The sequence below is a fragment of the Neopsephotus bourkii genome, unplaced genomic scaffold (assembly GCF_033783945.1).
Source record: "Neopsephotus bourkii isolate Nb327-2 ecotype Australia unplaced genomic scaffold, CSIRO-AGI_Nbou_v1 NB_168, whole genome shotgun sequence".
NCBI lineage: Eukaryota > Metazoa > Chordata > Aves > Psittaciformes > Psittacidae > Neopsephotus > Neopsephotus bourkii.
This window is the reverse complement of record NW_026900684.1, coordinates 8346183-8372575: the sequence shown is the minus strand read 5'-3', so window position 1 is coordinate 8372575 and position 26393 is coordinate 8346183. Positions and strand designations below refer to the sequence as shown.

The window sequence follows — 26393 nt, the reverse complement described above, 5'->3', positions numbered from 1 at the left end:
ATAAATATCTGAAAAGGTTTGCTGCCTGACTCGGCAGCTTAAGCAATAATAAAACTAGTCACAAACACTGAGATCCTGCCACATCTGCTCCATAGACATTTCAGTCATGGTTTGTTTTTTTTTTCTGTAAATTTAATAGAACTTATGTAGAGAATTAACACACCCCCAGTGAGAACATCTGCAGTTCAGTGCTTAGCAGGCAACACGTCAGTTGTATATTACAGCTAGAGTAAATTTAACTATCCCTGGTATTTCCTCACACAGCCTACAGATAATGGCACTGAAATCCTACACATACTCTTGTTTCAAAACAAGGATGAACAGAGCTGTTAATGAGCTATAACCACCACACCATAATTAAGCCCAAGCAACAAATGCTAATAGAACTTCCAAGTTACAAAGCAATCAGCACCACTGTCGTTTTTACCTTGTGAAGAAATAATAGTCTCTACTGTTTATATAATATTACTTGTTGATTCCATCCAAAAGCCCAACCTTGAATTCTCTGAACATGCTATTTATTCCCAGTTGAAGCAGTTACAGATGAAAGGACGTTATTTCCATGGTAAGCTACAACAGTGGTATCACAGGGAAGTTTTCTTCACTAAGTGATACAAAACATTGTCAGGGTTCATACAGATTGCCTGATGAAAGAACAGTTTAGTGCCATGCAAAAACATAATGACAGTATAAACTTACAAATACAAAATTCCTTGAAATTGGGAAAGACAATTTTTTTTTCCACAACCCCAACAGAAACTGTTGTTATGGCAAGAGTTTGCTCGTGTAAAAATCTTTCTTAAAAAAATTCATCTTTCTGCTACGCATAACAGCACTACTGCTAACAACCTGCAAAGAGGTAGACAAAATATTAAGCACAATATTTTTTTAATTCAGAATTTTGTCCATAACATTGGAATAGTACATTTATAAGTTTAATTTATAAATAATATACTGTTGAATTAAAAATACATTAAAATAGTTTACACAAACTAACCCTTTCACTTATGAGAATTAATTCAGCATCACAAAGTAACCTACATTATTAAACCACACGTAGTCATGCAAAAATGGAAAATGGATGACCCAGGGAATTACAGACCAGTCAATCTCACCTCTGTGCCTGGCAAAATCTTGGAGCAGATTCTCCTGGAAGGCATGCTGAGGCACATGAAAAACAACAAGGTGCTTGGTAACAGTCAGGATGGCTTCACTACAGGGAAATCCTGTCTGACCTATTTGGTGGCCTTCTATGGTGGGGCTACAGAACTGATGGTCAGCGGTAGAGCAGCTGATGTCATCTACCTGGATTTGTGTAAAGCATTTGACACTGTCCCACAGGATGTCCTTGTCTCTAAACTGGAGAGACATCAATTTGATAGGTAGACCACTCTGGATAAAGAACTGGCTGGATGACCACATGCAAAGAGTTGTGGTCAATGGCTCAATGTCCGGCTAGAGAACTGTAACGAGCGGTGTCCCTCAGGAATAGGTGCTGGGACCAGTCTTGCTCAACATCTTTGTCAGTGACATGGACAGTGGGATTGAGTGCGCCCTCAGCAAGTTTGCCGATGACACCAAGCTGTGTGGTTTGGTTGATACGCTGGAGGGAATACCATCCAGAGGGACCTCGACATGCTTGTGAGGTGGGCTGATGCCAACTTCATGAAGTTTAACCATGCCAAGTGCAAGGTCCTACACCTGGGTTGAAGCAATCCCAGGCACAGCTACAGGCTGGGCAGAGAAGAGATTCAGAGCAGCCCTGCGGAGAAGGACTTGGGGGTGTTGGTTGATGAGAAAATGAACATGAGCTGTCAGTGTGTGCTTGCAGTCCAGAAAGCCAACTGTATCCTGGGCTGCATCAAAAGGAGTGCGGCCAGCAGGTCAAAGGAGGTGATCCTGCCCCTCTACTCTGCTCTCATGAGACCTCACTTGGAGTATTGTGTGCAGTTCTGGTGTCCTCAACATAAAAAGGACATGGAACTGTTGGAACAGTCCAGAGGAGGGCCACGAGGATGATCAGGGGACTGGAGTACCTCCCGTATGAAGACAGGCTGAGAAAGCTGGGGCTGTTCAGCCTGCAGAAGAGAAGGCTGCATGGAGACCTCATGGCAGCCTTCCAGCATCTGAAGGGGGCCTATAGGAATGCTGGGGATGGACTCTTCATTAGGGACTGTAGTGACAAGCGGTAAGGGGTTAAAACTTAAACAGGGGAAGTTTAGATTGGATATAAAGAGGAAGTTCTTTCCTGTTAGGGTGGTGAGGTACTGGAACGGGTTGCCCACGGAGGTTGTGAATGCTCCATCCCTGGCGGTGTTCAAGGCCAGGTTGGGCGAAGCCTTGGGTGAGATGTTTTAGTGTAAGGTGTCCCTGCCCATGTCATGGGGGTTGGAACTGGATGACCTTAAGGTCCTTTCCAACCCTAACTATTCTATGATTCTATGATTCTGTATGTCTCATGGAGACAAGCAATTTTGCTCTCACATACAGATGAATTGTTAGAATTGTAACAGTAACCTCAGGTACACTGTTACAGAGCACTCATAACCTCTAGTGGTATAGTGGTTTAAACCCAGCCAGACAGCTCATGCACTCACTCCCAGTGAATGGTGCCAGCCTAGAAGCAGTCGAGGCCAGAGTCCCGTGTCGTCCCCTCCACCCCTCCCCCCCCAATGCGCTACTCCCTCCCCTGCTCCTAGAGGGATGGGGAGGAGAATCGAAAGAATTCAACTCCCACGGGTTGAGACAAGAACAGTCTAGCAACCGATGTACAACACAAATCACCACCGCTACCACCAATGACAACGATAAGAGAAAAATAACACGGGAAAAGAATACGACACCACCCGCCAAAAAACGAGTCCAACCCAGAAGACCCCATGTCCTTCGGGGAAACTCCCAGTCACATCCTGGGCATGACGTGCTGTGGTATGGAATACCTCTTTGGTCAGTTTGGGGCAGGTGTCCTGCCTCTGCTTTCTCCCAGCTTCCCCTCCTCCCGGGCAGAGCATGAGGCTCACAAAGTCCTTGGCCAAACCAAAACATCGTTGTTATCAGCTCTGTTCCCAGGCCAAAAGTCAAAACACAGCACTGCACCAGCTACCAAGGAGAAAAATGACTGCTACTGCTGAACCCAGGACACTAGCACATTAGAAAGCCAGCCAAGGATGTTTCGCATCTCTTTCAGAAATGAATCCTAGTGAACTCAGCTGCAGCAGTTTGAGACACTGCCACTCAGCTGCCCATACCAAACCTTCTATGCTCACAATCCACAATGTTATCTCCAAAGTAACAGTCACTGGGATTTTATTAATCTATCTGCACTTGATTACTTGAGTTATCTGAAGATATAGCAGCCATGGCAGATATGACAGGTAGGAAACTTATCTTAAGCCACTAGAGATATATGCAGCAAGGGCTCCTCTGACAAAAGCTTGCTGTAGTCTACAGTGAACTCTGTGCTACAAGATGTTCTGAAGATCCAGTGACAGAAGTGAATCCTACAGTAACTGACTTTGTTGATTAAGTTCGACAGCAGGGAATTAAAGACAGCTATTCTGGTTTGAATGTTTTTTTTTCCAGCTTTTAAAGATACCAACTTGGAACATAAGGCAACAATCATTCTAAGGCACACTACACAAGCACCTAAGCAACCTTACTTACAAATGATACATTAAGGTGTGATTTTATTACACAATAATTTTATTCAAGTAGACAAAGAATAAATCAAGTTTATGACAAGACACTTATTTTACCTGCTCTCCCCTTTAACTTTTCCTAGCCCAAATTTAGCAAAGATTCAATCAAATGACCAGCAAGACTCCCTGTTAAGAAAAGAATCAAACATCTTCAAATACCCGTGGAACAATCCTCAAGATGCTGAAGTTCTATTACAAATGAATCCTGGTATCTAGACACAGAAAATGACAAACCCAGCTTTGTCAGCTGTAGGTAACTCTCATGCTTTAGGTATTCAATTGCTCCTTTGAAGGTGTAAATGTGCCATAGGGAAAGTGCACAGCATATTGAGGACAAAGAAATCACTCAGATTAAGTTTTAAAACTTAACTTCCACTACATAGAACAGGTGACAGGAAGGTTTTGAACTATCTTCCCATCCAGTCAGAGTCAACACAATACTCCTTGAAGGCTTGTACTACTAGGGATGTTTGGATGTCCTCTTTATTCAAATGTATTCTCAGCTGTCGTGAAACAAGTTAAAAAGGTCCACAAGGAGATGTTCCTTACCTCTTAATTAAAGCTTCAAAATAGTCTCCGCTACTCTTCAAACCTCCTTCCTTGCTTGTCAGCTTTTGCATGCAATTTTATTTTCAAGAGCAATGAAAACCTGGACTGTCTTAGGCAATTTTTCTCAAAATAAGTCTCATGCATAGAGGCAGAGACCTTCCTGCTCCCCATCCTTTCACATTTCTAACAAATATGTTACCAATGGCAAAGCAAAGGTCCAGTTCAGTGGTTACTGTTCATCACTTTTGGCTACTTAGTTCTTACAAAACTGAACAGACCATAAGAGCCATTAGACCTTGGAATAACCATTTTAAAAAGCAGCATCTAGGGAAGCTTAGCACTTTCCCTGTCTTAAATTTAGATGTTAATATGACAAAAGAAATTAAATGCAATCTACTACTTGCTCAGTTGGGTGACTTAGCAAAGGACTAGAAACCATGAAGTGAAACTGAGAGAATCCTGGAATTTTATTACACGCAGCACCTAGGAAAGAAAGAAAAAAAGTGTAATTTGCTGCATTTAAGATTAGTGTCTTTGTTATTGTACTTTATCATCTAAAGACCCGGTTACTAAGTCTACTACAATGGTGTAATTGTTCTTTACAATCTGTTTAACTCAAGATACCTTGAAAGTACTGAATTTTAAGTAAAAATACAGTGCTAATGACTGCTGCAGCGCAATTAATGCCCTTATAATACAATTTGAGACAGCAACACAAGTTAAGAAAATCTCTCTCTTTCAATCCTGATTAACTTAATGAGTTCCTCCAACACTAATCTCTTAAACACAGAACTATGGGAAATAAGAGATCAAAGAACAGCAACAAGCAGTCTAACTAAATAAGCTATGTTGATTAGCAAATTGTATTTCCTACTGATCTAAGAGTTCACTAATGAGATGCCTGGCACAGTGACTGATCTTGGAATGCTTTGAAGCTATGCTTAACATTCACATTCTCCCTGCCTTATGCCATATCTAGGGGAGGCATAAACATTAGTTTGTAAAACCTTCAAATTAATCATACACAGTCCAGGAAAACACATAAAGGTTGTAAATGTTTTTTATTTTTACTAAGACTTCCAAAGTTTTTGTGGAAGTCTAAGACATCGAAATGCAGAGGAAAAATGAAAATATCTCAAGTCCACACTAGGACACAGCTGCCCTGACAACCAGCATTTGATATTATAAACGGCCAGTATTGCTGCAGTGTTCAAAGAATAATTCTTCTTTTTAAAAATCCACTTTTGTACTTCTGTGACCTAATTAGGGTCAACAATCTTTGTCTGTTAAGCAAAATACATACCATAACTTCCAGTTCTATTGGCACATATGACAGCACCAAAGAACTTTGGAGCATACTTCTGGATTCTGGAAATAACTTTCTGACAGGCTACTGTTGGGTCTGCTCCCATTCTCATATACTCCACAGCTTGATAACTGAGAGAAAAACAGTTATGACACCCAGACAATTAGCCACACTGAGATTATATGTTCTGAAATACCTTTGACAGACATTGATTTCTTTGAATAATGGAAATACATGATAAATAATCTTCATCCAAACTTCATATTGGCAATTATTACTCAAGTTCTAACTGAACTGAAATTACAAATAAGACTTAAGAGTCTTGCAAGATGTCCTCTGTACCATCTATCATTCTAGGGCAGGACTAAACCTGAGATAGTGCTCTCATCATTTGCAGTAGAAGAGGCTAAGCAACAGATCAGTTAAAGAACTGCAAAGAAGCAGCTAAAGAGTTAGGGGCTTTTGTTTTTCACTGTGTGATTATGTTTGGCATGAAAAGTTATGACTAGTTTTCAAAAAGGCAAATGCCAAGGTACTTTTCTGAAGAAAACTGACCTCTGATATTACTGATCAACTACTGGTTTCAGTAAGCACTGAAAAAAAACAACTTCAGTTTCTGGAAACCTCAGAATTGACCCATTTTCTTTATTTCATGAACACGAAGGTACAATTTTTTGATCAAGACTTTGAGCTACTTTCTATTTTTTTGCAAACCAATTTAAAAAAAAATTTACTTGAAATGAAGGAGAAATCAAGATGAACTTCTTTTCTTTCTACCTACAGTATCATTAGGCAAATAAATACATGGGCATTGTTTGAGATGAATCAGTTACATTTCCAAAATGTGCTCAGAGGGAAAAAAGTTACTTTTGTTGTTATTTTCTTTCAGAACCTGAAGATTAGAACACATAATGTAACTTACAAGCAAGCAACACTAGATTTTGTTTTGATGAAAGATTCATATACCAAAACCAACTCGTTATACTAAGACTCATTTACAGATAACATTAACTACAGATGTTATCAAAGTACCATGTAAGACAGCTTTCCTAGCAATTTAAGGCTCCCTATTATCTTAGATTTAGTCTAACAATCAAATAGGTTCAAGTTATGTAAAGATAACTATCTGAATATAAAGCTGTATTTCACAAGTGTCTCTTCACTAATCAAAAACTCTGTAAGATGTTACTATCTCAAAGAAGGCAGCCAGAAAATATATTTAACATTTTCTTCATTTCTGGCAAGTCAATTCTATTATTTGTTTTCATGTGGGAATATCTAAATAACATAGACTTAGGAAAGATCTGTATCTACAAAGAACTTGTGATTAACCATCTAGTCTGAGTTGTTTTCTAAAACCCACTGGTGCCAGCAGAAAATGTTTCAAGCATTAAAGCCAAATCCTTCAGGCTGCTAAACTGTAATGTAAGCTTTTATTGATTAACCTCATAGTGGAGCTCAACTCAATACTGTTGTTGGTATCTGATACCTCAGAATAATTTGTGAGGTTGTCAATTGCCTTGTATTTCAAGGCTGACTTGGAACAGACTGCAACTCATTGAGAACACTTGTAAATATGCAACAAACTAGTAAGCATTTTTAACTGCCAGTTTCAGAAAAAGCACCCAAGGAATATGAAGGCCACTGCTATATATTCCTTCAAGCATCAATGCCTATTACATTGAGCACAGACTTCCGTAAGTCATTCCTGCTGAGACCAATTTGCAAGAATGATTGTCAAAACTCAGTCATGAAAACACCCATATTTTATGCAGGCTATGCAACCAAGATGACAGCACTAAAACACTCTTCCACTTTCAAATTAGATGCAATTACACAGGATTGTTACAGTGACACCTTCCCACCTTCCCAAGAAATCTGAGACTCACCCCCTAACCTTCCTGCAATTTATAAGGCTTATTTCCCACACAATAAAACACTTTGTACAAGAAAGCTAATCAGTTCTGTTAAAAAGTGTGCAAGTTGGGGATATACTCATTACCTGGTGCCTGCTTGCTCAACAGCATGGCAGTATTAAGGGATCTGTCATCAAGATATTTAAGAAGTCATTTAAGTCAGATCATAAGGATGACCTGATTGTGCTGCTGTTCTTTCCCCTTCCATTCCCTCCTTTACTCCCACTTCAGCAGCTAGTAAGACAGACTGTCTTTTTAAACAATTAGTTCATTTTCTGAGTTCACATTTTGCTAGAGAAAAACAGCAAAGCGTGCCCTAAGGACAAACCTGGGCAAGAAGCGCATCATTATGTCACCATCCCCAGTGGCTGCAGCTCCTCCTGCTGTGCTATCTGCATAGGATCCTGCTCCAGCTATCGGAGAGTCTCCTACACGGCTGTAGTGAAAAATGGAAAAAAAACCAAACCAAAACAAAACCAAAACCTGGAAACTACAGAAAATGGTAATTTAATAATTCAAGTGGGACTGCACTAATGTAATAGCTTTTGGCCTCATATTGGCAAGTTCTTGTAACCTGGGCATACTTTTAACTTTGTCAACCTTACTGCCGCCAGCTGAGTTAGTGTTAAATTCACAGGAGAACAGAAGAGGTAAAGAGGTCACTCCACTGCAGTAAGAAGTTTTGTCTTAAAACTACCAATAGAAGTGATCTGTGATAACCTTATTGACCTGAGGCTTAATCCACCTCGAATGCACAACTGTTTGTTATTATACTATTGTCTGGCCCGTAAGGTTTAGCCAGTAGGCAACAGTAAGCAGCTGGGGACATTAGTATGTTCAATAACTTGGTGCTAAATCCACAAGTTGTCTGATTTGGCTGACAGACAAGATTCATATCTGGGTTAAAAAAAAATAAATCTCAAAGACAAAATTCAAGCCTAGGGCTCTGATTCTACATATACTTCTTTGGAGACTGCACCTCTCCAAAATGCTTACTTGTCTCTGGTGCCATGCCTTACAAGGTGCCTTGCAACTGTGCCAGTTGTTTGTGTCTCTGTATGGTAAATTAAGTGAGCTGAAAAACAAGGACTCCCTCAAAGACAAACATCCTGCAACAGTTTCTCAGTATTGGGATTTCTGGCGATGCCCAGAAACAAGCAAGGCCATTTTGTGATCACTGCAGTCTAAAACATAACCTTTATATAAGTCTAATGTAGCAAATGAGACAGGAAAAAAGCTTTTTTGTAAAATCAGAGATACTAACCCTGGAATTTTGTGGACTGCACCATTAGTAGATGTCCCAGAAACAACAGTTCCACTCCCACCGATTACAATCATACCTAAAGTTTTCAAAAAGGATGAAAAACATTCAGAAATGGGCCTAACAAAATTATTTAATTAGCACTATGGTATCAAATAAACCACAACACCCAGACTTTTCAAACTACTGATATCCTTCAATATAGAGAAGCCATACTCTTACAGAAGTTCTTCTTAAAACACACTTGGAAACTTTCTGGATGTATTACAAGAGCTCAAAAACCAATCTATAAAAGTGAGTGCCACACTGTTCAGAGCTGTACACTACTGCTGCCCAAGCAGCTGCTGTCTCCTGATACACACCTATTTTAACCAGTAGATAACAAGTACCTGGTACATCCTGCCCCAGTACCACCAGAACAACAAAAGTCTGGAAATTATAAAGGGTCCTTTAGGGAGACTTAAAAGAAAAAAAAAAGGGGGGGGGGGGGTGGTGTCAGAAGAATCAGAACGATGAGCTTAAATTTCACAGACAGTGACATACTGCCTACCAAAGTTAACAAGAATTACATGGCAGGCAATCATATGTGTGGATAAGCCTACTCCTTGTTAATTCTGTACTAATAAGGAAGACACTGCCTCATCTTACAGAAGTTTAGATTGCCCCTTGTAGCAGAATTTTGGATCAGCTGGTTCTCTGTAGAGTAAGGCTTCACCTCTTTACAAGAAGGCAGAAACTGCTGCTAGAATCAAACTCCAGTACAAGTCAAGATCCAAGGAGCAGAATTCAAAGAACTGAATTCTGTTCTCTGACCTCAATAAGCACTACCTCCTTCTCACAGAAAAGATTCCTGATCATCAGAAGCTAAAAGCATAGAGGCACTGACTCTATAGCCACCAATAGCCTCTGGAGAAAGCCTGGAAGAGCATTTGTTTTTACCAACTTCCAAAATGCTTTGTGAATGAAGGTTCTTCTCAAAATGTGTTATGCAAGGACATGTTTCATATATTTATTATCAACAGGCCGGAATAAACTGCAGTATAAATGTAAGCACCATCATTCACAACAAAACAGCTTAGGACTACTTAATGATACACAAATTCCTGAATTGTTCTTAGCAGATTCCCGTCTCATCCTGACCTTCCATGATTTCTGAATTTTCTAGCACTAAAGACTGTATATCCCAGTAAAGAAAGCTACCTACGAAATCAAGAATTTGGTAGGTTGCCTGACTTCTGTAAAAAGTTAATTTGTTATTAGGAGAGTGGATTGGAAGCAAAGAAGAAACAATTTGTTATTTCTTGGTATTGCAAATACTGTCAGGCAAAAGTTCTGAATTGCTAAACTGAGAAAAATCCAGATGAAACCAAGGAGTGCAAGCTTCAAGACTAAGAAGTATAAAGCTTTGGAAGACAAGCACCGTAACTGCCCCACTCCTATGTCTGATCTGATCATTAATCGCTTTATAGGCTTGTCAATTAACAGCCCTCTATCAGTAAGTTCTTAGAAGCTTTTGGGACTACTACTGCTAACCTGTTTTAAGCATAGTAGGTTTTCTGTAAAATTATTTAGACAAAAGCCAGAATAGAAGAAAAATGAAAGCAACAACTGTTCAACAAACACTGCTTTTGGCTGGCAACAGGACTAGCAGTTTACTCATTTCTTCCACCACTGCAAAGCCTTTCAAGTTGGTATGACAGCTACAGGGGAGACTTAAGTTAACCATAATCAAGATAAATATTTTTAATCTTGATCAGTTTTCTAGGCATCCATAGCTGCTCAAAAAATTATGACAAGTTATCTGAGGGAAAAGCAGTAGGGTATTGAACAAAAGCTAAGGTGGAAGAATGATGAAGAAGAAATACATCAGCATCAGAGTTACCAAAAGTTGTTACCAATAGTATCATGATTACGAAAACTTCTTCGTGAGATTTGCTCTTCCTTATAAGTTACTTTTTCAGGTCGCTTGTATGGTCCACAGGATTTTGAAGAGTCTGGTATCACGTTCTGCAAGCATTTTGTGATTTGCATGAATAATATATTCTGCTTCATTATAGATAAACTTAAAAACACCACAGTCAATACCTGTACTCTACCAAACAAGTAACAGATGCCCAATACATAATTACACAGCTGTACTAAAATTCCATAAACTGATTTGCTTAAAGAATAGAGAATGACTTCTGGTATTATGAAGTTAAACGTTTTTCTTACTAGAAGGTTATGTTAAATATTCTCCTCTGCTCCACTGACTGATTAAAAAAAAAAAAAAATCACGTCATCGAAACAAAGCAAATGTTTGAGCTAAAAGCCAGCCAGATGTACTGAGCTTGTTCTACTAATGTAGAATTATTGTCAAGTCAGTATCATGGTCATCATAGTCAAGATATTTTCCCAACTGAAAACCACAATATATACTGAATTAAAATGGTTCAGCAATGCAGCATTTAATAAACAAGAAACAAGACAGCATACAAACATGTAGAAATTTGTAAAACCAATCCAAAAACAAACAAAAAACCAAACAGGAGAGAAATCTCACCATAACAGGCAAGGTTAACAGACAGCTGCATCAATGTCATGTGTTCACAGGTCTGCATAAAGCCTCGCTAACCTTTTAAGAATCTTAATTGCTACCGTAAGATTTTCTTATAGAAATTTATAAATGCATCAAAAAAATATGCACTCCCCCAAGGCCAAAACCAGCAGGATCCAAGAAATTAAGAGCTAGACACATAGTCTTGCTGAGCCTACCAAATGCTTGGTAATTCCAAGTTTGTTCATTTAATATGCAAAACTTTTTTTATCTTCACAGGTAAAGCACAACTTCAATGTAAGCTGAAAGAGGCAATGCTGCATTACTGACTTCCTAAACCCCACTTTCACCACCACCACACTTTACCTTCCAGTAATTTGGCTGACAGCTTTGATTAAGCCACTCTGAATACACCAAAAGAGATTTTTGGGTAGTTAAGTCTTCATATGGAAACCCCATTCTTACAGCAAACAGGGAAGCTTGAAAAGCAACAACAAAACCAAAACCATTAATTTATTCACATGGTTATATATTTTATGATAATGCATTCATGTAATGTTATCTAAAAATCAAAAATTCTGTATCCTCTACAGAGATAAGAAATGTCTTCAGGGAGCAGTACAAGCCATTATAGTAATGTATAACTGCAGTAGCAAACTCTCCCTTCACTGGCAATATCAAATTTCCTCAATTCACTGTAACTATGTTAACGTATGTAAGTTTTAGCACTGAAAGAAAAACAGAGTCAATTCTGTTAATCAACTGAACATAAACAACCTGAAGCAAAAGTGGCCTGGGCTCTGTGTGTCACAGAAATATTTAAGTATATTATACAAATAACAGTGTATTTTCCTTAAAAATCTAGGCTTCTATGAAATAAAAGTAACAGCAGCACATTTACCACCAAAACACTGATACTTGCAGAAATCAATCCACCAGCTTACATATTACACTTCTTCCTTGCAGTTTGAAAAGTGACTGCTTCCTTGTTTTGAAAATTAATACAGTATGTGTCAAGAGAACAAAAGAAATACCAACACAAGCAATGAAAGAATGCTGCACTTCTAAGAACAGCTTTTCTCGTTAGGGAAAGGGAAATGAAAAAAGATCAACTACTCTTTCATCTTTTAGTTGCAGATACATTTGATGTTACCAAATAACAGATACTGTTGCTAGATTCAGATGCTTGAATTTATATTACCAATCCCTGATAATAATGTCACTATAACATGCAGCTGAACGAGCTTCTCTAGTTCAAGAATTAAGAAAAGCCTTCAGTTATTTCTGGACATGTTTTCTGTGTTTTTCTTTAAAACTGGCAGTTAAATCCTCTTTGCACTCAAAGAAAACTGACAGCTTCAATTAAACAAAACAGGCAGGTCTGGTGGTTTTTCTTGTTTGGTTAGTTTTTGTTTTGGGGGTTGTTTTTAGCTAAACTTGTGCATATTTGTCAGTCATTCTTTCATGACTTCTAAAGCCTTGTTTCTATTCCAGGAAGCAGAATTGGTCATCTTTACTACCTGAACTGTTTACTTGGATTACTGATCTAAGTATTGCTCGAGACAAAGCAAAAAGGCCAGGCATACTGTGATTATGAAACTTTCCTATCTGTTGGAGACAAACCTGAAAATTTCTTGGCACATGATAACCAAGCTAATTCTTTGCTTCCCCACTTGTAATCATTCTGCATTAAATGTTCCTCGCCAGATTCAGTGCGTATACATGGCCTCTATCGCTGATTTTCGAAGACTTGTCCTAAAGAAACCAGGCAATGAACAGAGAAAGCAGTTCTTTTAACAGTGTAACTCTGATCAGTGTGGTTATCTGTATCTGCTCAACAAAAGCTACACCACGGCTAAGAAGCAGAACCCAGGAAACTACATGCTGGTCAGCCTCATACTGATTACTGAGATGATTGAACCACTAAGCCTGGACACCATTTCTGAGCATGTGAAGGACAAGAAGGTGATTGCGAGTTGTCAGCATGGCTTCACAAAAGGGAAGTTGTGGATGATCAGCCTGATAACCTTCTATGATAAAACAACTGGTTTGGTATATGAGGGGAGAGCAGTGGATATTGCCTACCTTAACTTCCACATCAAAGGCTTTTGACACTGTCTCCCATAAGATTCTCAAAGAGAAGTTGATGAAGTACAGCCTGGATGAAGGACCAAACTTAAGAGGGTGTTTAGTGATCACCAGTATGAAGTCTAGAGCCAGTTAACTAGCAGTGTACCACTGGGATCAATACAGGGTCAAGTATTGTTCAGTATCTTCATTAATGACCTGGATGAGGGGGTGCACACCCTCACCAAATTCTGCAGATGATACAAAACTAGGAGGAGTGGCTGAAGCTAGGACTGTTCAGCCCGGTTCAGGGGATCTCCTCAGTATATAAAAATATCTGAAAGGAGTGTGTAAAGATCAAGCCAAGCTCTTTTCAGTGGTGTGTGGTCACATGAAAAGAGGCAATGGGCACAAACAGAAACATGAGGAGCTCCCTCTGAACAACAAGACACACTTCTACACTCTGGGGGGTGACAAAGCTGCTCAGAGGTTGTGGAGTCTCCATCTCTGGAGATATTCAAAAGCCATCTGGAAATGTTCCTGGGCAACCGGTTCTAGGTGGCCCTACTTAAGTAGGAAATTTGGACCAGAAGACCTCAAGTTCCTGCCAACGTCAACCACCCTATGATTCTGTAATGCACTGTCTTCCTTAAGTTCTCGATGCACAAAATGTGTTAAGATACCTAAACTTCTTTTTTTTTGAGTCAATGTAAACAGAACTGCGAAGACTATTCAGGTGTCATGGCACTCGTAACAGATGCCATCAATACTTTTAACACTGAAAATTAAAATTTCATGTTGCTTTCATTAAAATTTTACTGCCAGAAACAAGGTACACGTCACACATTTAAAAACAATCAACTAAACAAAATGAATGTATGCCACAGCTTGCCTTCTCCTCTCTACCGTGAACTTCTCAAAGAAATTATATTTTATGAAATGGGCAGACTTTCCTGTATTATATCACTAAATATATTTGAATAAAAGTGTACTTTACTTATTTGGAAAAAAATAAAGAATAATCTCAGCAATTCTGCATCTGGAATAAAGGAATAAAGAAAGCCTGCAGAGATTATATATATTTATACTAAAAGGATTTACTATTCTAGCTAGCTTTTCTGGTGAAAATGTGATCATTTTCTTTTAGAAAATAAACTATCATTTCTCCCACATACTGATTTGAAGGTCCAGATATATTTTTCTGAAGCTATAGCTCCATTTTTCTCTTTACCAATTTTTGCTTGGTAAAGACAACTATAGTTTCCTTTATCCAAGTTCCTATTTCTCCAGAAAACACATGCTTTCAGAATACTATTCTTTCTTAATTTTTCTCTGCTTTGATTAATTCAGTAACATTTATGCCCCATCCCACCTGGCCTTGAACACTTCCAGGGATGGGGCATCCACAGTTTCTCTGGGTAATCTGTTCCAGGGTCTCACCACCCTCATAGTAAAGAATTTCTTGTTAATGTCTAATTTATCTTCCTTCAGTTTAAAAACATTCCTACTTGTTCTATCATTACATGCTCTTGTAAAACATCCCTCTCCAGATTTCCTATAGGCACCCTTTAGGTATTGGAAAGATGCTATAATGTCTCCCCAGAGCCTTCTCTTCTCCAGGTTCAACAAGCCCTCCTTGTTCATCTTGTCTCCATAGTAGAGATAATCCAGCCCTCTGAGCATCTCTGTGACTCTCATCTGGACTCCCTTAAGCAGGTCCACATCCCTCCTCTGTTGCTGGCCCCAAAGTTGAATGCAGCTGAATTACGTCCCTCGACCTGCTGGCCATGCTCCTTTTGACACAGCCCACGATACAGCTGGCTTTGTGGGCTGCGCGCGCTGGCTCATGTTGAGCTTTCTGACAACCAACACCCCTAAGTCCTTCTCCTCAGGGCTGCTCTCAATTCAATCCCCACCCAGCCTGTCTTTATGCTTAGGATTGTCCCAACCCAGGTGTATGACCTTGCACTTGGCCTTCAACCTTCATAAGGTCTATACTGGCACCCCTCTCAAGACTCTCAAAATTCCTTTAGATGGCATTCCTTCCCTCCAGCATGTCAACCACACCACAAATCTCAGTGTTGTTGGTAAACTTGCTGAAGGTGTAAGGGGGAAAGGAGTATGACGAGCACTTCCTCATCCTCTCTTAAAACACCTGACCAATTTCTTTTTCAGCATCATCTGTGAGATCTTTCTTACCAAAGCCACTTGTAACCTAGTCATGACCAACTGCTCAAATGAAATAGAATCTGCAAATCTCAATCTCTCTTTTCAGACTTCCTGTCAAACACTGTCTTCACCTCCCTCTGTTGCCCTATTTCAGTCCATCAAGAAACTACTCTTGCACTTATTTCTCTACCATTCTGTACATGTTAATTCCCTCAAGAATCTTTTATCTTTTCTTAGCAGTTTCAAACCACCTACTCCTAATACTCAGATGCCAATTTTGCACTGATCTCCACATTTCTTTCTGAACAGGCAAATACATTTTAAAAGTCCTTAACTGTGAGCCAAGTAACCTTCCATTCACTACTCATATATCTCCCTGGAATGTACATCTCTTGATACCAGTATTCTTCTAACAGCAGCAGGTCATATTTGAAAAGCTCAACTACTCCTCCAGTTTGCTATCGCTCTTTTGTTGTGCCGAGGAGTACAACCCCTAATGCAGTTTTTTACATTCAAATTCTCACATATTTTTAAGGTGTGAAATACAATAATTATGCTGAATACATACTACAATAGTAAAATCTAACTCTACAGTCTATTAAGTCTGTTATTCTTTAGAAAAAGTTACTCCATGGTTTTAAATTAAATGTTTATATCTAACAGCTGCTACAGTGTCTGTCTCAAATCGTCTTTGATACCTTTGATACCTTTGATATCAGTGGTATTAGCAAAGCCTTGGGATTACAAGTTAACGTTTCCAAATAAATTGGTGGAAAGAGCACAAAATAGTGCTTTTCTTTCCATGTCCAAACAGTGAACAACAACATAATTCATTCACATGTAATAAGACAGTAAACACTTCTGAATTATTTGAATACTCATTTGATTGTCAGGGAATCCTTCCTCCTATATTACCAAGAGTAATATACAGCAATTTTGGCAGGAAGTGTTATAAGAAAAAGGTATGTTTTGAAGACAGTTAAAAGAATAATTACCTGACTCTCCCACTAATAACGTATGCTTAGTGTATTCCATGACTTTTCGTGCTACACTGATTGCATATTTTACATGTCTGAGGTCCGCAACTGCTCCAACTTCCATGGTGTTGCTGTAACAAGAAATATTTAAAAGTTGTTAAAAAAACACAAGAATAATTGTACATTTTTATCAGACAAGATCTGTTCTCATCTAAATTAGAAAGCTTGCTCTTTTAACACACTGCTTTAATTGTTCTATGCCATAGACAGACAACATCACTAATCTAGTAGCAGACAAACTACATTACTCGTAGGAAAAACTTTGTCCCTGTATTGTTTTCTTTCACAGGCATGGGGATAAGGCTCAACTAACAGTAACTCAGTCCAGAGTAATATTTTTAGTGGAATAACTATTTTATTACATAAACTCATATTTATGCAATTATATAATTGCATATAATTGAAATTACTCTTTAATCAGGGCAGCTTTAAATGGTAAATAAAGCACAGAATACAACTGCTCCAGAAGTGAAATATTTACGGAACGAATGTAAAGGGAAAGCTTACAATGCTACCAACCATCTGCTTTGCGAGTGTGATATCTAGAGCTAGATTACTGCACTACATAAAGATTCAATAAGAAACATGCTTAGCTACTATTCCACTAATTAAGTATTTTCCCTAGCTCCACAAGTTTACATAGAACTTTGTCCTACAGTCAACCCTAAATCAGCAAGATCTCTTTAACAATAGATCTTACATTAAAATGTGCTAAAAATAATGGGGATCGTTCTTTTCTCCATGTGGTTTTCTTACCCATTCATAATCATTGCATCTAGTGTTGTTTCTCCACTTTCATCTGGACTTCCTCCATATCCCACGCTTCCATCACACTGGTCAATCTCACACTGACCACAGCCACTCTCAACTGCATCCAGCTCAGAGCCTCCCAACTGCAATACTCCCCAAGCTGTAATCAACACATACAATTAATTGTCACTAGTGAAATATCTCCACTACTACTTTAAAGAATGTTTTAAAGATAGACATAATGAAGATGCATTATATAAGTGGGTAAAGCAAGTAGACTGTAATTTAGAGATGAAATAAAGTCAAAATACTAATATATTCAAAAGCTTGTAAAGCATTATTTTTCTAAATACTATTCTTGCGTATCTAATTAGTGTTTCTGACTGAGAAACTGAGCTTCTTTTTTCTGACTGAGAAGGTCTTTACTAACAGTTATCACAACTTCTATACATTAAATAACCTCCTCATTTGACAAGAACCAACTATTGCTTTATCACTGCTTACTTAAAACCCTCTGGCAGTGGGGAAGAGGAAAGCAAAACTTTTATCTCAAAATAGAAAGCAAAAGTTATAATAAGCAGCCCTCAAAAGCTTCATATGCGAATATGAAGTGTCCAGCTGAAGAATAAAAAGATCTAAACCATACAGTGATCTAAAAAGATCTAAAATTTTATCAATAAGAATAAAAAGGAAGTGGAAACAATATACAAGAAACTAGTCTCCACATTCTCCTGTTCAATCCTTTTGTCTTCTGCTGTTTAGGATCTAGCTCATGGTGCTGTTTCATAAGACATTACAGATATACCAAATGATACGATTTGAATAAGCTGAGCCTGAAGCTGACACATGTGAGCACATGTGACATTTCACAAGGCTGGACTGCAGGCAAGATTTTCCAACATGCTGAGCTTGCTGCCACTGACAGCAGGAATACTGCTTGCTCCTCCTTGTGCTCCCTCTGGTGGTCCCTCATCTGCCAGACCCAGCACAGGGGAGGCAGCAGAAGCAATACAGCCCAGCTCTTTTTGGCAGAAGCAAGCAATTTCACTGTCTCTACCATCTCAAGAAGCCCCATCTTTACAAATGCTGCATGCAACTGCATGAAACTACCTACACCAAGGAAGAAGTAGGACACCTAGCATCCAACTCCTCATGCACTTGTCTTTATGATAAACTCCAGTGAGGAGTTCCACTCCATGTCCTACTACCTTTATTGCTGTGAGTAGCCTTAACAGGAGCTTTCAAAAGCTGCAAAGCAAGGGCCATGCAGTTTTCATGACTGCATTTCACTTCTGACCTATACAAGGTTTTACAGGTAACCCATTTCACTAACAAAGCTTTCATATGTGATCACTTGCAACTCAACTATGATAAAATAGCCCGAGTCTTTTAAATTCAGTATCTACAACCAATTTATGTTGCCATAGGAAAACCTCCTTTGACTGTCAATAACACATCACAAAACAACACACCACAAAAAAAAAACAAAACACAGAGCTCCAAAAATAGTGTATGAAGAACTGTCTAAATGTTTGGGGCAAGAATGAATCTCAGAAAGGCACAATTAAAAACAGATTATTAGCAAAAGAATGTTTTTAGTCTAGCTTTTCCACAGCCCATAGCCCCTCAGCTTCCCTTTTATTTTAAAGGCACTTTTCCCAACCTTGAAAGCTAAACTACTTTCTTGAAGGCTGTCAAGCAACACCAGTGCCCAGACACAGCGCACCACCAACGCACAGGCTTCACAGGCGCCTGGCCCCTTCCCACAGAAAGGCACTACGATGTCCCTAGACCCGCGGCAGACCCTTGCCAAGCAGGCAGAGCAGTACTTCACGCAGCTTCCCTGCGGTACCGGGACTCGCTCTGCCCCGTGAGTGTAACACAGGCCCTCTGCAGCCGAAGCTCTGTAACAGAAGCCGGGTCACAGCTTACTTTTTACCACACATAACCCTGGTCATGCTTAAGAGACTTCCAAGCCAACACGCAGAACTCCCGGCAGCCCCTCAGCAGGCCGGGACACGCCGCCCCACCCGGCCCCCCACCGGGGCACCTGTCTCTGCGGCCTTCCTAAACGCCCAAGTGTTGATGACTACAGGCAAGGCGGCAGGCAAGGCGGCACCCGCCGGCTGCAAGAGGACGAGCAGGACAGAAGCGATCACCATCCACCGCCGGCCCCCGCCACACCCCGCCACCGCCGCCATAGCTCCCCGCACCGCCACGAATCGGACGCCGGCTGCCACGCGTGCGCACACGGAGGCGCAGCAATACGGGCGCTGTCGGTACTGGACGTGGTGGAGGGCGTTGCTCGTCCTGGGGGAGTGGTGCGTCCGGTAGGGATTACCCTGTGTGCAGGAGGTGGGTTGGAGCCGACTGGCTGCGGGGCGGCTTGGTGTCAAGGAGAAGCCTAAACAGCTCCCCTCTAAGGCCAAGGCCCAGCGCAGATTAAAATGCCACTTATATATTTACTGTATGCCTGGTGTGCTTTAAAGCCAGCATGTGTGTGTGGAGGGCACGGTGTCATGCTGGGGTGTTGTAGGTGGCTGTGGTAGTAGGTGGTGCTGGGGCTGAGCAGTGGGTGCCAGCACAGACCCTGTGGCGGCAGGGCTGTGGGGTTGGAGCACACCTGGTAAAGCATGTTCAAAAGCAATCTCCATGTGTGCTCATGAGATTCCCATACAGCATGCACCCTGCCAACACGTGCGTGTTTGTCAAAAGCATCCCAATGGCACAGAGGTGTTTCTGTGAAAGGCATTTTGTGATTTACTGTAGTGAATCGCTTACAAAAGAATCTGTAACAAAGCCTTGCTTTATAGAAATCATAAGCAAGTAATGTTTTAATTCTGTCCCTACTGTTCAAGCTTTTCATTGTAAACCATTAGCAATATTTTAAAGCCATTTGACATGTTGCCATAGCAGTCTGACGTCAGATCCATAGGCTCACCTGCTGTCAGCGTAATGCACCGATTTATGTTCAGGGCTGATTATGTTCAGTTACTGGTCATCAACCAGCTGCATTACTTGTGAAAAACATGAGAAAAAGTGGTTTCTGCTTCTACCAGAAGAAAAGGATATAAAATATACTGCTTTTTTTGTTCGTTTGTTACTTTTTTCAGCTCATTCTCATTACTCTTTTACAACATCTAATGGGCCAAACTCAATTACACTTCACCAGCAATGTCATTACTCTTGGATTTGCATTAAGAAGAGACACGTGGACCTTATGTGTGACAAGCTCAAGCTTGTAAGCCTACTTAAGCTGGTTTAAAAAGCCTGAAGCAGTATTATTTTTATTATAACAAAATGATCCAGAGACTTTGGAATTCAATAGTTGTCACAAAAAAAAATGTGTTATCCTTTATTTACCAAAGTAACAAAAAATACAGTATTGGTTCTGACTTTAGTAATAGCTTGGCCTTGGTTTCAGCCAGTTCACAAAAGCAAAGCTGCAAGTAGTCTTCAGAAACCTTTACTCATATAAATACTGTTAGCTGATTTATATCTGATATTACTGTTCTTATTTTTATCATGTATTTGTGGGTAAAGCTGTTCAGGAAGGAAAAAGGGCCAAAATACAGATTCAAATTAATGTTAAAGGAAGGAAAACAGAGGAAAATATTTTCAGGGAAGTAATTCAGTAGTCAGTGAAAAGGAAAATATAATCAAGCATGTTCCTAAAATTGATATATTAACGATATTTTCCAAATATTGTTTTCTTTTAGAAAGATAAAATGGACCATTATGAAAGAAAAGCACTTTGATATGGGTGTCATTCAAATAGAAGTATTGACTGTGATGGTTGCATCTGCAAGCTGAACCTGCACAGCTGTAGAGAGAATATTTTGTACAACTTGAAACAGCATAGCATAATGCTTTGAGGCCCATGTCGAAACTCAGTTGTTTTGATTTCTGTGGTATGCTTTCTAACTGGCATTCAAATGTGAATGACTTCCAGTTAGACATAAATGCAATAATGAATCCATGCTTTACTGTATACTATGTTATTAGATATAAATTTATACTAACTGTGAAAAAACTCACAAAGCAAAGACTGCTCTCAGATACAGTGTGTGAAATCAACACCAACACCAAGATTGATAAAACTGTTTTTACATGGTGAAAGCTGAGCACAATTTGAGCAGTATCTGTCCAAGACAGCTTTGCAAATCAGTTCTGTTATATCCATCTGGGCTCTTGATTTGCCTTCTGTCTCTAATATAAAGTATTTTAAAGTTGGTCTTTGAATGTAAAACTTGTTTGCATTTTTCTGAGAAGTAGCAGTTGGTTTATATCAGTTATTCCTAAATGAGCATTGAAAATGTACCTTAATCTGTTTGCCCCTCAATACTTACTGTTACCTGTAGCTAAGATTAATGGTGATACCAGTAGATGTTTTTCTCTGCAGCTAAAAATCAAATAATTGTTTCCACAGCATTTTTCTTCAAGTGCATAATATTAAAAGAATATTCTAGAGAAATAGTTCTGTGGACAAGGGGTTAGTGAGAGGATCTATAGCAGACAACACTGTGACTGACTGGCACTGGGTAATTAATGAAATACACAGGAGGAGATTCACCTCTTTCACTGAGAGTGTCTGTTCCTACAGTGTCCAAATTCTGACCTCAATTATATCTGTGTGACCTTATCTAGCACCATCTGTTCAAAAATGCATGACTAGTTCCTTTCTGCTGTCTCAAATTTTCCCTAAATGTGCTTTGAAATCTGATTAAGTATTGTGGCTATATCTGTAATTTGTTTACATTTTAATCTAGATTTTGCTTATGCTTTCTAATACTAACATACACAAACAAAAAGCAAATCTGGGAATAATTTTCTTAGTAAAAAACAATCAACCCTTTGATTAGCATTTGCTATGGAAACTTAGTGTGGGGTTTTTGTTGTGTTGTTTTCTTTTTTGACATGTAACATTTTGAATCCATCATGCTTCTAATTAAAATATATTTTTAAATGACTCTGTGTTACAGGTTTCTGTTTTGGGTAGATTTGTGGAAGCAACCTACTCTGTTGTTTTTTAAATTCCTTTTTTTTCTCTTTGGATCTCTTTCATGGCTTCTTACAATATGTATGTTCTCGCATTCACTGGACAACACTGTTTGAAGGGTAAGTGTTTCCATCACTTACCTCTTAAATCTTCTAGGAAAGACCCTTATGCCCTCTCTCATTTTCAAAGCTACTTGTTATACTTACCTGAATCCTCCATAAAAATCAGCATCAGTGTGAGTTCTCTCAAAATGTGTAATGTTAAAATCACACAGTTATCCAGACCTCTGCTTCCCATATTGTTTTCCTGGTTTCATGTCTTCCCCAACAATCTTTTCCCATGTTTTATGTGTTCTCTTTTACTGTAAGGTCTCTTGGGTCTGGGTTATCATTTCATTCTAAGTATGTATAGCGTACAGGGCCAGTGTGTCCTAACTTAGCACTCTCTGATCCTTGACAATATGTTAATGAGCATTAATATCGATAATGAGGAAAAGTACAGATACTAATTATAATAACCACACAGCCATCAATAGTAACTAAACAATAATAGTCATGCTTCCATTGATAAATTTGCTTTTCTTGCCACTTTTTTATCAGATTCTAAGCTATGTTCCTACTTTGTAACCTCAAAATAATTATGACTTGTCACAGAATAATATGTTCTTGCACTATTATTTTGGCCTATTGTAGCATTATGTCTCAAAACAAGTTACGTGTAATATATTTCCTAGTCGTAATTGCTATACTGGTCCACTGCAGTAATAAAGTTGTCACATGGAACATGTAAAGGACCACTTTACATTGTTGGAACTGCCTTTTTTATTACAAGCCCTTGTAACTTTATGATGTCTTCATAAATGTGATCCATAGCAATAATAAAGTTGTTGGACAAATGCAGCAAGGTACTGTTTGCTTCCCCCAAGTCTGAAAGTTATCTTGACATTGTTAAATGAGCATACTTAAAGTTTTCAATGTTGAAGGGAAGGTAACCAGGAACTTGTATTATACAAATAGTATCTTAGAAATATGGCAACGTACAATGTGTACCTCTGTTTCAGGTGTTTCAAGTATGCTTACCAAAATTTTTAGAAGGGATCCTCATCTATTTTGGATTACCTACAACTAGAAGGCATATCAACACTGCATGCAGCACTATGATGTTTTCAGTGTTAGCACACCCCAAAGCAGTAAGTAATTGCTTTGGGATATAATTTACAATGTGTAAGACCCAACTTCTAAAAGAAAATTGTATGATGTCTGTGCATAGTGCTCTGCACAAGTTGTTTTCGCTGTAGTCTTTGTCAGAACACACTAATGCCATTCTGTGTTTCCCTTTGTATCAGTTAGTCTGTACAAGCAGAGCCCCAAGTTTTATACCTGCTTCTGTGTCTCATACTCAGTTTCATCCACATAAACCTTGCTGAGGTATTCCAGCCCAATAGTGTTTGGTGTAAAGATGGCTGAAACATTTTGAAGGTACATTTTAAGAACAGGACAGAGAAGTGGTAAAGAGGTAGTTCCTGCTCCATGATGTCTGAATTGGATGTCCTCAGCTCTGCAGTGTTTCCAAATCATTGAAGAAGTGTACAAATCATGTCAAAGTAATTTTGAGAACTTGCTTCTGCAACTACCAACCATTCATTACTGTCCTTTGCAAGTTCTGTTGGACTCTGATACTAACCACAGGGGTTATTAAGTGGGAAATACATCTTTTTTTGGCTTCAGACTGACAAACTAATCTCAAACAAAAAATGCACTTGATAGCATTTACCAACTGTATTTTAAGATGAAATAACTGAGATGCAAAGCACAGAAACACAAAGTTATGAGCTACTGCTGCATTTTTAAGTTCATTTTTGCCAGGAATTGACCTTCTGTACTGACTAAATCATAGGATAGGATGCCTAGAGACAAGGGGCAAGCCAGTGGTTAAGCAGCAGGTGTGAGTCTGAATTTACTTACTTTGCAAGGGTTTTGTCTCATTATTTGACTGTAATAATCTCATACTTTCATGGTCACACAAGTGCAATACCACAGAATACAGCAGAGATTCTGTATTTGAAACAACAGCAGATATTTGCTTCAGATTTTGTGTGTTTTCATTCTATGTAAATGTTTCTCAAATTCTAGAAGTTTTTACTTGAGGGAAAGGTGGTGTTTCATGTGTTTGCTGTCATCTTTGGTACTCACTTTTAAAATTATGTTGTGACTTAACCTCATCACATAACCTAGATAAACTTCAATAAAATGTATCTCTTCCTATGTTTTCTTCCGGGTTGTGATTTTACAATTACTTTTTAGATTTAGACTTTAGAGTCACATTGAAAGGCGATGCCACATTGCTTTTGCAGCATAAATAATGAATCTGGTTTGTAAATAAATAATAGTTAAACTGACCTTTCAGACTCTTAGTACTCTGGGTGGCTTAACTGGCTTCACTGGAGAAGCATCTGGTAAATGACTACTCCCTCAGCAGCAGAACTGGTTCACCTACACGACTACAAGGCAGTTGCCTGGAGCCCTATATTATGCAGGGATATGGCTAGCTAGCTTGGGCAGTTGATAGAGAAAAAAGGGACACATATCTAATCTTCTGACCTGGGACTCCCTTAGTCTGTAACAACACATAGTGTACGAGACAGGAATTATTGAGTTCATTTATGATAGTCTCTGGTCATCTTTACATTGCCTTGACTTTTCATAAAACATTCCTATACTCTTTCAGTATTATATATATAACTTTTCAGAAAAGCATTTTCTAAAATATTAAAATTGGTCATGTCCAGTGTCTTTATTATCTGGTAATTTTCCCAATAGCTTTCTAGGTACTCTTTATTTAGAAGCAAACCTAGCTTTTGCTCCAGAATTTGGAGTTAGACAAGCTTGTCAATCACTGTAGCAATAGCATCACTTAGACTTTACTTAAAGGAGCTGTAAGACTTGTTGAAAAGCTGAACAGTGTCATACTGAAACTATGGTGTTACTGTATAGACTTCCATTCAAACAGGTCCTAATTTTGAGCTGCTGTGACACCAGATGCCTTTCATGTGACTCTATAAAAATGGTCAAGCTTCTAAATAGAAATAATGCTTTTTGGATTTGAGTGTAAAGAGAATCTGCAAGAATTTTCACTAAAAATATATATTTGCATAAACACTACACATTTCTTATTGAGAAGAACTATGTTAACAGCTCCCCCACTATTTATCCAAACATATTTGTTGTATTATGTATTCTGCCGTGTGTTCTTTGCATTCATGTACAAGAAGGAGAGCTGTGTACCTTGGGGGATATCTGTTGAGCTATAGTCTGGATAACCATATGGTACCTGGCTCTAGCTGACTATATTTCATCTGGAGATTCAAATTCAATAACAAGCAATACTAATATTGTTCTTATTCTACTGGAATTACTCCATTAGCTTGTTTTTGTTAAATTTATTATAAGATGGTGTGTTGCTGCTTGGATTAACCCTTGCACCGAGAATTCACTCACCAGAAAACATCTAGGCTTTGCATATTAGGACATATTAGTCAAGCCTGACTCCCCTATAAGCAGAATTACCAGAGCTGTAGTGCGAATAAACTTAGTTTATATTTACAAATTTATATTTAGAGGAAGTACCATGTGACATTTCAAATACATGATAGTTTGCAGTAGAGTCATGGACCTAGCCTAGATCCACAGAACTATTTTAAGCTCCTAACTCATGCTTAGGTTCCCAAACAACCAACCATGTGAAACTACAGGCCCACTAGGAGGTAGGAATCCAAAACCCTTTGCAAGTGTGGCCTGGCCTATGGCTGGTTTCTGAACAACTGACTTAAATCTGGTTTAAATCTCAAGATACTACTTTGAAATATAATCCCTTTAATGGAACACAGTGAACTAATTGATGTGGCACTTCGGGACATGGTTTAGTAGTGAACCTGATAGTGTTAGGTTAACAGTTTGATTTGATGATCTTAAGGCTCTTTTCCAACATAAATGATTCTATGACTCACTGGCTCTAGATCTGCATCTTCCACTTTTGAGAAATGTGCAAAATGACCTGCAGCCTATGACTGTTTCAAGTCAGTGACCTGCATATATGTACATGTAGA

General features: G+C 38.9%; 1 protein-coding gene across 1 annotated transcript; it reads right to left on the bottom strand.

Annotated features, from left to right (window-relative positions):
- Positions 1-3679: 3679 nt before the first annotated feature.
- On the bottom strand, positions 3680-22585 carry AGA (aspartylglucosaminidase). Its single transcript, XM_061370349.1, has 10 exons — positions 22495-22585; positions 19340-19708; positions 17296-17449; positions 16498-16610; positions 11633-11745; positions 10626-10737; positions 8734-8809; positions 7798-7905; positions 5551-5684; positions 3680-4730 (listed from the first exon to the last, which is right to left on the bottom strand). The coding sequence occupies exons 1-10, from the start codon at positions 22583-22585 to the stop codon at positions 4630-4632; spliced, it is 1371 nt and encodes a 456-aa protein (XP_061226333.1). The 3' UTR covers positions 3680-4629.
- Between the last annotated feature and the right edge of the window lie 3808 nt (positions 22586-26393).